This window comes from Ranitomeya variabilis, chromosome 2 (genome assembly GCF_051348905.1).
Source record: "Ranitomeya variabilis isolate aRanVar5 chromosome 2, aRanVar5.hap1, whole genome shotgun sequence".
Lineage (NCBI taxonomy): Eukaryota > Metazoa > Chordata > Amphibia > Anura > Dendrobatidae > Ranitomeya > Ranitomeya variabilis.
In genome coordinates, this window is record NC_135233.1 from 1,034,518,713 (window position 1) to 1,034,537,076 (window position 18,364).

The window sequence follows — 18,364 nt, forward strand, 5'->3', positions numbered from 1 at the left end:
GGGTGCACAGTTATGTAAGTGGATTAGCCACCCCATAAAAAGCATACCTTTACTATATTAACCCTTACCTTAAGTGTCCATACAGCAGTGTTTAATCAAAATGATAGTTAGGTTGTCTGTTGCTCTCCTGGCATGGCCCAGAGCTCAGTGCACTGTCTAGCCCACCATGTTAGCATGACACGGCCCCTCCATATATCTATCCATAACTTGCCTACAGAGAGCAGTCCCGGAAAAAAAAGCCTCTGCTGAGAGACTAGTCGCCTCTGATGGACTGCAGCGGTGGCCGGTAACTTAGTCAATGAGCAGTGCATAATACAATGAAAAATCCCTCATTCTTGGGAACGGAAATAATTTTTAATAAGAGATATATTGCAAATGTGCTTGTTTGTCGAAGCATTTTGCAATTTTACTGATATAAGAGGGTGAGACAAAAGTAATGCAGTTACTCAGGTTCTTACCTAATTGCATTAAAAATGATCTGTGATCTCTGTCAGTCAGTAATAGCAGGCATTTATTCTCGGATGTGTGTTTTATCCAATTTATTCTCCTTATATGAAGAATGATGGGCGGCACGGTGGCTCAGTGGTTAGCACTGTAGCCTTGTAGCACTGGGGTCCTGGGTTCAAATCCCACCAATTACAACATCTGCAAGAAGTTTGTATGTTCTCCCTAAGGCCGGCGTCACACTGGCGAGTTTTACGGACGTAAGAGCGCAGAAAATACGTCCGTAAAACTCGCAAAATAAACGGCACAATTATTCTCAATGGGGCTGCTCCTATCAGCCATATATTACGGTTCAGTATTATACGGCTTTCTACGGCCGTACAAAATCGCAGCATGCTGCGTTTGTCAGCGTATTGCGCAAAAAAATCGCCAATGAAAGTCTATGGGGGCGAGAAAAATACGGATTCCACACGGACCAGCAGTGTGACTTGCGAGAAATACGCAGCGGTGTTAGTGAAAAGTCAGTAATTCAATTGCCGGCTTTTCATTTCTCCTGCACAAACCCGACAGGATATGAGACATGGTTTTCATACAGTAAACCATCTCATATCCCCTTTTTTTTTGCATATTGCACACTACTAATGTTAGTAGTGTGTATGTGCAAAATTTCAGCGCTGTAGCTGCTAAAATAAAGGGTTAAATGGCGGAAAAAATTGGCGTGGGCTCCCGCGCAATTTTCTCCGCCAGAGTGGTAAAGCCAGTGACTGACGGCAGATATTAATAGCCAGGAGAGGGTCCATGGTTATTGGCCCCCCTGGCTACAAACATCTGCCCCCAGCCACCCCAGAAAAGGCACATCTGGAAGATGCGCCTATTCTGGCACTTGGCCACTCTCTTCCCACTCCCGTGTAGCTGTGGGATATGGGGTAATGAAGGGTTAATGCCACCTTGCTATTGTAAGGTGAAATTAAGCCAGATTAATAATGGAGAGGCGTCAATTATGACACCTATCCATTATTAATCCAATTGTTTGAAAGGGTTAAAAAACACACACACACATGATTTAAAAGTATTTTAATGAAATAAACACAGCGGTTGTTTTAATATTTTATTGCTCTCTCAATCCATTTGCAGACCCTCGCTTGGCAAAACAATAAACCCACAATATACATACCTTCTGCTGACCCGTCACGTCCCACGAGGTAATCCATCTGAAGGGGTTAAAATAATTTACAAGCAGGAGCCCTGCAAATACAGCTGTGCTCGTGCTTGTAATTCCCCGGCGAATGAAGGAAATGTAGGTCATTGACCTACATTTCCTTCAGTCGCGGTGATGCGCCCCTGCTGGATGTTCTCATGAACTGCAGCCTGGGAACTTTTTCCCACGCTCCAGGTCATATGAGGACATCCACCAGGGGGCGCATCACCGCGACTGAAGGAAATGTAGGTCAATGACCTACATTTCCTTCATTCGCCGGGGAATTACAAGCACGAGCACAGCTGCATTTGCAGGGCTCCTGCTTGTAAATTATTTTAACCCCTTCAGATGGATTACCTCGTGGGACGTGATGGGTCAGCAGAAGGTATGTATATTGTGGGTTTATTGTTTTGCCAAGCGAGGGTCTGCAAATGGATTGAGAGAGCAATAAAATATTAAAACAACCGCTGTGTTTATTTCATTAAAATACTTTTAAATCATGTGTGTGTGGGTTTTTTAACCCTTTCAAACAATTGGATTAATAATGGATAGGTGTCATAATTGACGCCTCTCCATTATTAATCTGGCTTAATTTCACCTTACAATAGCAAGGTGGCATTAACCCTTCATTACCCCATATCCCACAGCTACACGGGAGTGGGAAGAGAGTGGCCAAGTGCCAGAATAGGTGCATCTTCCAGATGTGCCTTTTCTGGGGTGGCTGGGGGCAGATGTTTTTAGCCACGGGGGGGGGGCAATAACCATGGACCCTCTCCTGGCTATTAATATCTGCCGTCAGTCACTGGCTTTACCGCTCTGGCGGAGAAAAATGCACGGGAGCCCACACCAATTTTTTCCGCCATTTAACCCTTTATTTTAGCAGCTACAGCGGCTAAATTTTGCATACACACACTACTAACATTAGTAGTGTGGAATATGCAAAAAAAATGGGAATATGAGATGGTTTACTGTATGTAAACCATGTCTCATATCCTGTCGGGTTTGGGAAGGAGAAATGAAAAGCCGGCAATTGAATTACCAGCTTTTCACATACAGTGGGGCAAAAAAGTATTTAGTCAGTCAGCAATAGTGCAAGTTCCACCACTTAAAAAGATGCGAGGCGTCTGTAATTTACATCATAGGTAGACCTCAACTATGGGAGACAAACTGAGAAAAAAAAATCCAGAAAATCACATTGTCTGTTTTTTTTATCATTTTATTTGCATATTATGGTGGAAAATAAGTATTTGGTCAGAAACAAAATTTCATCTCAATACTTTGTAATATATCCTTTGTTGGCAATGACAGAGGTCAAACGTTTTCTGTAAGTCTTCACAAGGTTGCCACACACTGTTGTTGGTATGTTGGCCCATTCCTCCATGCAGATCTCCTCTAGAGCAGTGATGTTTTTGGCTTTTCGCTTGGCAACACGGACTTTCAACTCCCTCCAAAGGTTTTCTATAGGGTTGAGATCTGGAGACTGGCTAGGCCACTCCAGAACCTTGAAATGCTTCTTACGAAGCCACTCCTTCGTTGCCCTGGCGGTGTGCTTTGGATCATTGTCATGTTGAAAGACCCAGCCACGTTTCATCTTCAATGCCCTTGCTGATGGAAGGAGGTTTGCACTCAAAATCTCACGATACATGGCCCCATTCATTCTTTCATGTACCCGGATCAGTCGTCCTGGCCCCTTTGCAGAGAAACAGCCCCAAAGCATGATGTTTCCACCACCATGCTTTACAGTAGGTATGGTGTTTGATGGATGCAACTCAGTATTCTTTTTCCTCCAAACACGACAAGTTGTGTTTCTACCAAACAGTTCCAGTTTGGTTTCATCAGACCATAGGACATTCTCCCAAAACTCCTCTGGATCATCCAAATGCTCTCTAGCAAACTTCAGACTGGCCCGGACATGTACTGGCTTAAGCAGTGGGACACGTCTGGCACTGCAGGATCTGAGTCCATGGTGGCGTAGTGTGTTACTTATGGTAGGCCTTGTTACATTGGTCCCAGCTCTCTGCAGTTCATTCACTAGGTCCCCCCGCGTGGTTCTGGGATTTTTGCTCACCGTTCTTGTGATCATTCTGACCCCACGGGGTGAGATTTTGCGTGGAGCCCCAGATCGAGGGAGATTATCAGTGGTCTTGAATGTCTTCCATTTTCTAATTATTGCTCCCACTGTTGATTTCTTCACTCCAAGCTGGTTGGCTATTGCAGATTCAGTCTTCCCAGCCTGGTGCAGGGCTACAATTTTGTTTCTGGTGTCCTTTGACAGCTCTTTGGTCTTCACCATAGTGGAGTTTGGAGTCAGACTGTTTGAGGGTGTGCACAGGTGTCTTTTTATACTGATAACAAGTTTAAACAGGTGCCATTACTACAGGTAATGAGTGGAGGAAAGAGGAGACTCTTAAAGAAGAAGTTACAGGTCTGTGAGAGCCAGAAATCTTGATTGTTTGTTTCTGACCAAATACTTATTTTCCACCATAATATGCAAATAAAATGATAAAAAAACAGACAATGTGATTTTCTGGATTTTTTTTTCTCAGTTTGTCTCCCATAGTTGAGGTCTACCTATGATGTAAATTACAGACGCCTCTCATCTTTTTAAGTGGTGGAACTTGCACTATTGCTGACTGACTAAATACTTTTTTGCCCCACTGTATATCGCGCTGTAGTAAATATAAATACAGACTATATATATATATATGTGTCTCAATGACATATATATATATATATATATATATATATATATACTGTATATATGTTTTCCCGAACATTTGAGCACATAAATCCATTAGATGTCGGTTTTGCAAGCCTGCGAGAAAATATCGCAGTACGGATGCCATACGGATTACATACGGAGGATGCCATGCGCAAAATACGCTGACACACCCTGCTTACGGATGACATGCGGATCACTATTCTTGGAACATTTCTGCGTATTACGGCCGTATTACGGCCGTAAAATACGGACCGTATTGTCTTACGCAGAGTGTGACGCCGGCCTAATAGCAGATGTTGGCGGAAAGAAGGATCGGGCATGTTGGATTTCAATATGTCCTATCCATTATTCTCGAAGGAATGAAGCTGCTGGCAGACAAGAGAGGTCTATCGAAGACTCAATCCCGTCTTCCCGTTGCACGTGCATGCATGCTTATATGGGGTAGAGTCGGGAAGGATAGCTCTTCGGCTGACGGCAATCTTTGGTGTATGGCTTCCTTTACTTAATATATTTTATTTTTTTCACAGATTGAATGCATGGTTGCAGTGGAAATAATGCAAAGGTACAAGAAATTACAGTTCGAAAGAGGTAACTGATTTTTAACTCTAAAGCCTTTTTTAGCCAGTCCGAAAAATTGTTTCTATAGATCCATAGGTTTTGGTTGAGCGAGTAAGTGTCCATACCTCAGGTACAGCGAGGGCAGATGATTCGGAGTCACTGAGCCCAACAAAAGACACTTACTACAGTCAATGGTTTGTTCCACTGGTCTCTAGTCTTGGCTCCTTACCTGTTGGAAAACTACAACTCCCAAACCCAACGTAGGGTTGTTGTTTTGTAGGAACTTGGAGACTTTGCTTTATTCATGAATTGTCTGTTACTAACCACATCTCCAAGAATAATTGGTAGCGTCGCTTTAAAAACTATAGACACCTTTTGACATAGAAAAAAAACATTTCGATATCCTTATTGTATACCTTTAGTTAATAAAATGCCGCTGAGTCTCAGCCTGCAATCTTTTCTTCTGTATTGCTTTGCAGTTTGCAGCCTGATCCATGTGTTAGATTTTTCTGTTATGGGAGTGCCCCTCCCAGTAGTACAGGTTGGCCTGTGTCTCCAGGGCGCTGGAATTTTCACTAGCTAATATATCATCACAGTTTCTGTCCTGCAATTTCCTCTCCATGTGCCTGACACCTTTACTACAGCCGGTTATATTTGCCCTCCTTGAGACGCTGTGGAGTTCTGTGTACAACCCCCATCCCGTCCTGCTGCTATCTCTAATAAAATTGTACAAATTTTCAGTCTGCAATTCTTTCTCCTGCTTTGATTTGCAGTTTCATATAGCAAAATTAAAATGTAACTTTTATTATATACAATTAAAATGACACGCAATGCTGAACAATACATTTGCAGTTTGCAGCCTGAGTCAAGTTTAGGGATGGTTTCTTGTGGGATTGCCCCTCGCAGCAGTACAGGCTGGATGTGAGCTCTGTGTCTCCAGGGCACTGAGATTTTCACTTGCTAATAAATCACCACAACTTCTGTCCTGCATTTTCCTCAAAATTGTGCTTCTCTCCTTTACTGCAGCCGGTTGTATTTGCCCCCATTGAGATGCTTTCTCCCTTCTTCAGGTTGGGGAGCTCTGTATACCACCCCTTCCCATCCATGCTGCTATCTCTAGCACTGAGAGAGCTGTGAAGGGTGCAGAGAGCCAGAATAGCAGGATCTTCTTCATTTGTACAGATAATATTAGAGGGAGTGTCTGGAAGTCTCTATTTATATTAGACTGATGGACGATTCTGCCAGTATGACTTAAAGAGGTTGTCCGACCACAAAATCCCATTTTTTTTAGCTGATCTGTGCTGTATTGTGATACACAACATTCCTATAATTTGTTTGTTTCTGCCTTTCATTCCTACTGAATTTTACTTCCACAGTGATGATAGAACTTCACATGTCCCCACATCACATCCACAGCGGTGATAGAGCTTCAAATGTCTCCACATCACATCCACAGTGGTGATAGAGCTTCACATGTCCCCACATCACATCCACAGTGGTGATAGAACTTCACATGTCTCCACATCACATCCACAGCGGTGATAGAGCTTCAAATGTCCCCACATCACATCCACAGCGGTGATAGAGCTTCACATGTCCCCACATCACATCCACAGCGGTGATAGAGCTTCAAATGTCTCCACATCACATCCACAGTGGTGATAGAACTTCACATGTCCCCACATCACATCCACAGTGGTGATAGAGCTTCACATGTCCCCACATCACATCCACAGTGGTGATAGAGCTTCAAATGTCTCCACATCACATCCACAGTGGTGATAGAGCTTCAAATGTCCCCACATCACATCCACAGTGGTGATAGAACTTCACATGTGCCCACATCACATCCACAGCGGTGATAGAGCTTCAAATGTCTCCACATCACATCCACAGTGGTGATAGAACTTCACATGTCCCCACATAACATCCACAGTGGTGATAGAGCTTCACAGGTCCCCACATCACATCCACAGTGGTGATAGAGCTTCACATGTCCCCACATCACATCCACAGTGGTGATAGAGCTTCACAGGTCCCCACATCACATCCACAGTGGTGATAGAGCTTCACATGTCCCCACATCACATCCACAGTGGTGATAGAGCTTCACATGTCCCCACATCACATCCACAGCGGTGATAGAGCTTCACATGTCCCCACATCACATCCACAGCGGTGATAGAGCTTCAAATGTCTCCACATCACATCCACAGTGGTGATAGAACTTCACATGTCCCCACATCACATCCACAGTGGTGATAGAGCTTCACAGGTCCCCACATCACATCCACAGTGGTGATAGAGCTTCAAATGTCTCCACATCACATCCACAGTGGTGATAGAGCTTCACATGTCCCCACATCACATCCACAGTGGTGATAGAACTTCACATGTGCCCACATCACATCCACGGCGGTGATAGAGTGTCACATGTCCCCACATCACATCCACAGCGGTGATAGAGCTTCAAATGTCTCCACATCACATCCACAGTGGTGATAGAGCTTCCCATGTCCCCACATCACATCCACAGCGGTGATAGAGCTTCAAATGTTTCCAGGGTGGATTGATTTAAATCACGCCGATTTAAATCATGATTTAAATCACGATTTAAATCAAAAGGTTTTTTTTTAATATAAATCACGATTAAAATGAGAAGTGAGAGCAGTGCGCATGTGCGCCCATAGTTACACGGACGAAACTAGGGGCAACGATCTAACGCCAGGGTGAGGGGGGGACCCCAAAGTAAGTAAAAATCTTTTTTGTTTTACTATATGGCAATAGGTAGGTGTTTAAAAGCAGCACGTCTTAATTGTATAAACTATTAATAGCCTCCACATTTTGTTCATACTGCCCCTTTAATTCCACACTTCTAGCTTGGTTTCACTTTTGGTTTAGTTTCTTTTTCCATTCAGTTGACATGCCCAAACTTGTTGGATAGTCAGCATCCTACAGAAACCTCTGGAAGAGCATGGCATTGTGAATGTTACACATATACAGCCTTTATTCTACTGAGTTAAACAACTCAGCTTTATCTCATGATGGAAGAACCTTTGGATGGTAAAATATTTTCCTCAAAAAGCAGTTTATTGAAAAAAATCCGATTTAAATCAAAAAAATCCGATTTAAATCAAAAATCCGATTTTTTTGATTTTTTTTAAAAAACATTGATTTTTATCCACCCTGAATGTTTCCACATCACATCCACAGTGGTGATAGAGCTTCACATGTCTCCACATCACATCCACAGTGGTGATAGAACTTCACATGTCCCCACATCACATCCACAGTGGTTATAGAGCTTCACAGGTCCCCACATCACATCCACAGTGGTGATAGAGCTTCACATGTCCCCCCATCATATCCACAGTGGTAATAGAGCTTCACATGTCCCCACATCACATCCACAGTGGTGATAGAGCTTCACATGTCTCCACATCACATCCACAGTGGTGATAGAACTTCACATGTCCCCACATCACATCCACAGTGGTTATAGAGCTTCACAGGTCCCCACATCACATCCACAGTGGTGATAGAGCTTCACATGTCCCCCCATCATATCCACAGTGGTAATAGAGCTTCACATGTCCCCACATCACATCCACAGTGGTGATAGAGCTTCACAGGTCCCCACATCACATCCACAGTGGTGATAGAGCTTCACATGTCCCCACATCACATCCACAGTGGTGATAGAACTTCACATGTGCCCACATCACATCCACGGCGGTGACAGAGCTTCACATGTCCCCACATCACATCCACAGCGGTGATAGAGCTTCCAATGTCTCCACATCACATCCACAGTGGTGATAGAGCTTCACATGTCCCCACATCACATCCACAGTGGTGACAGAACTTCACATGTCCCCACATCACATCCACAGCGGTGATAGAGCTTCAAATGTCTCCACATCACATCCACAGTGGTGATAGAACTTCACATGTCCCCACATCACATCCACAGTGGTGATAGAGCTTCAAATGTCTCCACATCACATCCACAGTGGTGATAGAGCTTCACATGTCCCCACATCACATCCACAGTGGTGATAGAACTTCACATGTGCCCACATCACATCCACGGCGGTGATAAAGTGTCACATGTCCCCACATCACATCCACAGCGGTGATAGAGCTTCAAATGTCTCCACATCACATCCACAGTGGTGATAGAGCTTCACATGTCCCCACATCACATCCACAACGGTGACAGAACTTCACATGTCCCCACATCACATCCACAGCGGTGATAGAGCTTCAAATGTCTCCACATCACATCCACAGTGGTGATAGAACTTCACATGTCCCCACATCACATCCACAGTGGTGATAGAGCTTCACAGGTCCCCACATCACATCCACAGTGGTGATAGAGCTTCACAGGTCCCCACATCACATCCACAGTGGTGATAGAGCTTCACATGTCTCCACATCACATCCACAGTGGTGATAGAGCTTCACAGGTCATCACATCACATCCACAGTGGTGATAGAGCTTCACATGTTTCAACATCACATCCACAGTGGTGATAGAGCTTCACAGGTCCCCACATCACATCCACAGTGGTGATAGAGCTTCACATGTCCCCACATCACATCCACAGTGGTAATAGAGCTCCACATGTCCCCACATCACATGCACAGTGGTGATAGAGCTTCACATGTTCCCACATCACTTCCACAGTGGTGATAGAGCTCCACATGTCCCCACATCACATCCACAGTGGTGATAGAGCTTCACATGTCCCCACATCACATCCACAGTGGTGATAGACCGTCACATGTCCCCACATCACATCCACAGTGGTGATAGAACTTCACATGTCCCCACATCACATCCACAGTGGTGGTAGAGCTTCACATGTCTCCACATCACATCCACAGTGGCGATAGAGCTTCACATGTCCCCACATCACATCCACTGTGGTGACAGAGCTTCACAGGTCCCCACATCACATCCACAGTGGTGATAGAGCTTCACAGGTCCCCACATCACATCCACAGTGGTGATAGAGCTTCACATGTTTCAACATCACATCCACAGTGGTGATAGAGCTTCACATGTCCCCACATCACATCCACAGTGGTGATAGAGCTTCACATGTTTCAACATCACATCCACAGTGGTGATAGAGCTTCACATGTTTCAACATCACATCCACAGTGGTGATAGAGCTTCACAGGTCCCCACATCACATCCACAGTGGTGATAGAGCTTCACATGTCCCCACATCACATCCACAGTGGTAATAGAGCTCCACATGTCCCCACATCACATGCACAGTGGTGATAGAGCTTCACATGTCCCCACATCACTTCCACAGTGGTGATAGAGCTCCACATCTCCCCACATCACATCCACAGTGGTGATAGACCGTCACATGTCCCCACATCACATCCACAGTGGTGATAGAACTTCACATGTCCCCACATCACATCCACAGTGGTGGTAGAGCTTCACATGTCTCCACATCACATCCACAGTGGCGATAGAGCTTCACATGTCCCCACATCACATCCACAGTGGTGACAGAGCTTCATAGGTCCCCACATCACATGCACAGTGGTTGTAGAGCTTCACATGTCTCCACATCACATCCACAGTGGTGATAGAGCTTCACATGTCTCCACATCACATCCACAGTGGCGATAGAGCTTCACATGTCCCCACATCACATCCACAGTGGTGATAGAGCTTCACAGGTCCCCACATTACATCCACAGTGGTGATAGAGCTTCACATGTTTCAACATCACATCCACAGTGGTGATAGAGCTTCACATGTCCCCACATCACATCCACAGTGGTGATAGAGCTTCACACGACCCCCCATCACATCCACAGTGGTGATAGAGCTTCACATGACCCCACATCACATCCACTGTGGTGATAGAGCTCCACATGTCCCCACATCACATCCACAGTGGTGATAGAGCTTCACATGTCCCCACCTCACATCCACAGTGGTGATAGAGCTTCACATGTCCTCACATCACATCCACAGTGGTGATAGAGCTTCACATGTCCCCACCTCACATCCACAGCGGTGATAGAGCTTCACATGTCCCCACATCACATCCACATCGGTGATAGAGCTTCACATGTCCCCACATCACATCCACAGTGGTGATAGAGCTTCACATGTCCCCACATCACATGCACAGTGTTGATACAGCTTCACATGTCCCCACATCACTTCCACAGTGGTGATAGAGCTCCACATCTCCCCACATCACATCCACAGTGGTGATAGACCGTCACATGTCCCCACATCACATCCACAGTGGTGATAGAACTTCACATGTCCCCACATCACATCCACAGTGGTGGTAGAGCTTCACATGTCTCCACATCACATCCACAGTGGCGATAGAGCTTCACATGTCCCCACATCACATCCACAGTGGTGACAGAGCTTCATAGGTCCCCACATCACATGCACAGTGGTTGTAGAGCTTCACATGTCTCCACATCACATCCACAGTGGTGATAGAGCTTCACATGTCTCCACATCACATCCACAGTGGCGATAGAGCTTCACATGTCCCCACATCACATCCACAGTGGTGATAGAGCTTCACACGACCCCCCATCACATCCACAGTGGTGATAGAGCTTCACATGACCCCACATCACATCCACTGTGGTGATAGAGCTTCACATGTCCCCACATCACATCCACAGTGGTGATAGAGCTTCACATGTCCCCACCTCACATCCACAGTGGTGATAGAGCTTCACATGTCCTCACATCACATCCACAGTGGTGATAGAGCTTCACATGTCCCCACCTCACATCCACAGCGGTGATAGAGCTTCACATGTCCCCACATCACATCCACATCGGTGATAGAGCTTCACATGTCCCCACATCACATCCACAGTGGTGATAGAGCTTCACATGTCCCCACATCACATGCACAGTGTTGATACAGCTTCACATGTCCCCACATCACATCCACAGTGGTGATAGAACTTCACATGTCCCCACCTCACATCCACAGTGGTGATAGAGCTTCACATGTCCTCACATCACATGCACAGTGTTGATACAGCTTCACATGTCCCCACATCACATCCACAGTGGTGATAGAGCTTCACATGTCCCCACCTCACATCCACAGTGGTGATAGAGCTTCACATGTCCTCACATCACATCCACAGTGGTGATAGAGCTTCACATGTCCCCACCTCACATCCACAGTGGTGATAGAGCTTCACATGTCCCCACCTCACATCCACAGTGGTGATAGAATTTCACATGTCCCCACATTATATTACAGGATGATTTATGTAAACTAGAAGCTTGGGCTGATAAATGGCAAATGAGCTTTAATGGGGATAAATGTAAGGTCATGCACTTGGGTAGAAGTAATAAGATGTATAACTATGTGCTTAATTCTAAAACTCTGGGCAAAACCGTCAATGAAAAAGACCTGGGTATATGGGTGGATGACAAACTCATATTCAGTGGCCAGTGTCAGGCAGCTGCTACAAAGGCAAATAAAATAATGGGATGCATTAAAAGAGGCATAGATGCTCATGAGGAGAACATAATTTTACCTCTATTCAAGTCACTAGTTCGACCACACTTAGAATACTGTGCACAGTTCTGGTCTCCGGTGTATAAGAAAGACATAGCTGAACTGGAGCGGGTGCAGAGAAGAGCGACCAAGGTTATTTGAGGACTGGGGGGTCTGCAATACCAAGATAGGTTATTACACTTGGGGCTGTTTAGTTTGGAAAAACGAAGGCTAAGGGGTGATCTTATGTTAATGTATAAATATATGAGGGGACAGTACAAAGACCTTTCTGATGATCTTTTTAATCATAGACCGGTGACAGGGACAAGGGGGCATCCTCTATGTCTGGAGGAAAAAAGGTTTAAGCATAATAACAGACGCGGATTCTTTACTGTAAGAGCAGTGAGACTATGGAACTCTCTGCCGTATGATGTTGTAATGAGTGATTCATTACTTAAATTTAAGAGGGGACTGGATGCCTTTCTGGAAAAGTATAATATTACAGGGTATATATATTAGATTCCTTGATAGGGCGTTGATCCAGGGAACTAGACTGATTGCCGTATGTGGGGTCGGGATGGAATTTTTTTACCCATGGTGGAGCTTACTCTTACCACATGGGGTTTTTTTGCCTTCCCCTGGATCAACATGTTAGGGCATGTTAGGTTAGGCTATGGGTTGAACTAGATGGACTTAAAGTCTTCCTTCAACCTTAATAACTACCGTATATACTCGAGTATAAGCCGACCCGAGTATAAGCCGACCCCCCTAATTTTGCCACAAAAAACTGGGAAAACTTATTGACTCGAGTATAAGCCTAGGGTGGAAAATGCAGCAGGTACCGGTGAATTTCAAAATTAGAAATAGATACTCCATACCATTCATTATGGCCCCATAGATGCTCCACATAAAGCTGTGCCATATATAATGCTCTGCACCGTTCATTATGGCCCCATAGATACTCCACATAAAGCTGTGCCATATATACAATGCTCTGCACCGTTGCCCCATAGCTGTGCCATATATATAGTGCTCTGCACCGTTGCCCCATAGATAGCTGTGCCATATATATAATGCTCTGCACCGTTGCCCCATAGCTGTGCCATATAGTGCTCTGCACCATTGCCCCATAGCTGTGCCATATAGTGCTCTGCACCGTTGCCCCATAGCTGTGCCATATAGTGCTCTGCACCGTTGCCCCATAGCTGTGCCATATAGTGCTCTGCACCGTTGCCCCATAGCTGTGCCATATAGTGCTCTGCACTGTTGCCCCATAGCTGTGCCATATAGTGCTCTGCACCGTTGCCCCATAGGTGTGCCATATATATAGTGCTCTGCACCGTTGCCCCATAGCTGTGCCATATAGTGCTCTGCACCGTTGCCCCATAGCTGTGCCATATAGTGCTCTGCACCGTTGCCCCATAGCTGTGCCATATAGTGCTCTGCACCGTTGCCCCATAGCTGTGCCATATAGTGCTCTGCACTGTTGCCCCATAGCTGTGCCATATAGTGCTCTGCACCGTTGCCCCATAGGTGTGCCATATATATAGTGCTCTGCACCGTTGCCCCATAGCTGTGCCATATAGTGCTCTGCACCGTTGCCCCATAGCTGTGCCATATAGTGCTCTGCACCGTTGCCCCATAGCTGTGCCATATAGTGCTCTGCACCATTGCCCCATAGCTGTGCCATATAGTACTCTGCACCGTTGCCCCATAGCTCTGCCATATAATGCTCTGCACCATTGCCCCATAGATGCTCCACATAAAGCTGTGCTGCTGCTGCAATAAAAAAAAAAAAACACATACTCACCTGTCTTGCTTGCAGCTCCTCGGCGCCATCTTCCCGGCGTCTCTCCGCACTGACTGATCAGGCAGAGGGCGGCGCGCACACTATATGCGTCATCGCGCCCTCTGACCTGCACAGTCAGTGCGAAGAGACGCCGGGAAGATGGCGCGGCGCCCGGCGTGTGGAACGCGGACAGGTGAATATGCGATACTTACCTGCTCCCGGCGTCCCGCTCCCTCCCCCGGACAGCTGGTCTTCGGTGCCGCAGCCTCTTCCTCTGTCAGCGGTCACCGGCACCGCTGATTAGAGAAATGAATTATGCGGCTCCGCCCCTATGGGAGGTGGAGCAGCCTATTCATTTCTCTAATCAGCGGTCCCACGTGACCGCTGAACAGGGGAAGAGGCTGCGGCACCCGGAGACCGTGGGACGGGCAGGGGGAGCGCCAGGAGCCCCGGAAGCAGGTAAGTATATGACAGTGCTCACCCGCCGACCCCACCACCGATCATGACTCGAGTATAAGCCGAGAGGGGCACTTTCAGCCCAAAAATTTGGGCTGAAAATCTCGGCTTATACTCGAGTATATACGGTATGTAACTATGTAACATCACATCCACAGTGGTGATAGAGCTTCACATGTCCCCACATCACATCCACAGTGGTGATAGAGCTTCACATGTCCCCACATCACATCCACAGTGGTGATGGAACTTCACATGTCCTCACATCACATCCACAGTGGTAATAGAGCTTCACATGTCTCCACATCACATCCACAGTGGTGATAGAGCTTCACATGTCTCCACATCACATCCACAGTGGTGATAGAGCTTCACATGTCCCCACATCACATCCACAGTGGTGATAGAGCTACACATGTCCCCACATCACATCCACAGTGGTGATAGAGCTCCACATGTCCCCACATCACATCCACAGTGGTGATAGAGCTTCACATGTCCCCACATCACATCCACAGTGGTGATAGAGCTCCACATGTCCCCACATCACATCCACAGTGGTGATGGAGCTTCACATGTCTCCACATCACATCCACAGTGGTGATAGAGCTTCACATGTCCCCACATCACATCCACAGTGGTGATAGAGCGTCACATGTCTCCACATCACATCCACAGTGGTGATGGAACTTCACATGTCTCCACATCACATCCACAGTGGTGATAGAGCTTCACATGTCCCCACTTCACATCCACAGTGGTGATAGAGCTTCACATGTCCCCACATCACATCCACAGTGGTGATAGAGCCTCACATGTCTCCACATCACATCCACAGTGGTGATAGAGCTTCACATGTCCCCACATCACATCCACAGTGGTGATAGAGCTTCACATGTCCCCACATCACATCCACAGTGGTGATAAAACTTCACATGTCCCCACATCCACAGTGGTGATAGAGCTTCACATGTTTCCACATCACATCCACAGTGGTGATAGAACTTCACATGTCTCCACATCACATCCACAGTGATGATAGAACTTCACATGTCCCCACATCTACAGTGGTGATAGAGCTTCACATGACCCCACATCACATCCACAGTGGTGATAGAGCTTCACATGTCCTCACATCACATCCACAGTGATGATAGAGCGTCACATGTCTCCACATCACATCCACAGTTGTGATAGAGCTTCACATGTCCCCACATCACATCCACAGTGGTGATGGAACTTCACATGTCCCCACATCACATCCACAGTGGTGATAGAGCTTCACAGGTCCCCACATTACATCCACAGTGGTGATAGAGCTTCACATGTTTCAACATCACATCCACAGTGGTGATAGAGCTTCACATGTCCCCACATCACATCCACAGTGGTGATAGAGCTTCACACGACCCCCCATCACATCCACAGTGGTGATAGAGCTTCACATGACCCCACATCACATCCACTGTGGTGATAGAGCTTCACATGTCCCCACATCACATCCACAGTGGTGATAGAGCTTCACATGTCCCCACCTCACATCCACAGTGGTGATAGAGCTTCACATGTCCTCACATCACATCCACAGTGGTGATAGAGCTTCACATGTCCCCACCTCACATCCACAGCGGTGATAGAGCTTCACATGTCCCCACATCACATCCACATCGGTGATAGAGCTTCACATGTCCCCACATCACATCCACAGTGGTGATAGAGCTTCACATGTCCCCACATCACATGCACAGTGTTGATACAGCTTCACATGTCCCCACATCACATCCACAGTGGTGATAGAGCCTCACATGTCTCCACATCACATCCACAGTGGTGATAGACCTTCACATGTCCCCACATCACATCCACAGTGGTGATAGAGCTTCACATGTCCCCACATCACATCCACAGTGGTGATAAAACTTCACATGTCCCCACATCCACAGTGGTGATAGAGCTTCACATGTTTCCACATCACATCCACAGTGGTGATAGAACTTCACATGTCTCCACATCACATCCACAGTGATGATAGAACTTCACATGTCCCCACATCTACAGTGGTGATAGAGCTTCACATGACCCCACATCACATCCACAGTGGTGATAGAGCTTCACATGTCCTCACATCACATCCACAGTGATGATAGAGCGTCACATGTCTCCACATCACATCCACAGTTGTGATAGAGCTTCACATGTCCCCACATCACATCCACAGTGGTGATGGAACTTCACATGTCTCCACATCACATCCACAGTGGTGATAGAGCTTCACATGTCTCCACATCACATCCACAGTGGTGATAGAACTTCACATGTCCTCACATCACATCAACAGTGGTGATAGAGCTTCACACGTCTCCACATCACATCCACAGAGGTGATAGGACTTCACATGTCCCCACATCATATCCACATTGGTGATAGAGCATCACATGTCTCCACATCACATCCACAGAGGTGATAGAGCTCCACATGTCTCCACCTCACATCCACAGTGGTGATAGAGCTTCACATGTCTCCACATCACATCCACAGTGGTGATAGAGCTTCACATGTCCTCACATCACATCCACAGTGGTGATAGAGCTTCACATGTCCTCACATCACATCCACAGTGGTGATAGAGCTTCACATGTCTCCACATCACATCCACAGTGGTTATAGAGCTTCACATGTCTCCACATCACATGCACAGTGGTGATAGAGCTTCACATGTCCCCCCATCACATCCACAGTGGTGATAGTGCTTCATATGTCCCCACATCACATGCACAGTGGTGATAGAACTTCACATGTCTCCACATCACATCCACAGTAGTTTTAGAGCTTCCCATGTCCCCACATCACATCCACAGTGGTGATAGTGCTTCATATGTCCCCACATCACATCCACAGTGGTGATAGAGCTTCACATGTCCCCACATCACATCCACAGTGATGATAGAGCTTCATATGTCCCTACATCACATCCACAGTGGTGATAGAGCTTCACATATCCCCACATCACATCCACAGTGGTGATAGAGCTTCACATGTCCCCACATCACATCCACAGCGGTGATAGAGCTTCACATGTCTCCACATCACATCCACAGTGGTGATAGAGGTTCACATGTCCCCACATCACATCCACAGTGGTGATAGAGCTTCACATGTCCCCACATGACATCCACAGTGGTGATAGAGCTTCACATGTCCCCACATCACATCCACAGTGGTGATAGAGCTTCACATGTCCCCACATGACATCCACAGTGGTGATAGAACTTCACATGTCCCCACATGACATCCACAGTGGTGATAGAACTTCACATGTCTCCACATCACATCCACAGTGGTGATAGAGCTACACATGTCCCCACATCAAATCCACAGCGGTGATAGAACTTCACATGTCCCCACATCACATCCACAGTGGTGATAGAGCTTCACATGTCTCCACATCACATCCACAGTGGTGATAGAGCTTCACATGTCCCCACATGACATCCACTGTGGTGATAGAGCTTCACATGTCCCCACATCACATCCACAGTGGTGATAGAGCTTCACATGTCCCCACATGACATCCACAGTGGTGATAGAACTTCACATGTCCCCACATGACATCCACAGTGGTGATAGAACTTCACATGTCTCCACATCACATCCACAGTGGTGAT

General features: G+C 46.4%; 1 protein-coding gene across 3 annotated transcripts in view; it reads left to right on the forward strand.

Moving 5' to 3' along the window:
* RNF144A (ring finger protein 144A) overlaps positions 1–18,364 on the forward strand; it is a 103,503-nt gene that overhangs the window by 46,612 nt on the left and 38,527 nt on the right. For all 3 annotated transcript variants that reach the window (XM_077291388.1, XM_077291387.1, XM_077291389.1), the window contains exon 4: positions 4,892–4,952. In XM_077291388.1, coding sequence (XP_077147503.1) covers positions 4,892–4,952 — 61 coding nt within the window. The remainder of the gene's footprint in view (positions 1–4,891; positions 4,953–18,364) is intronic.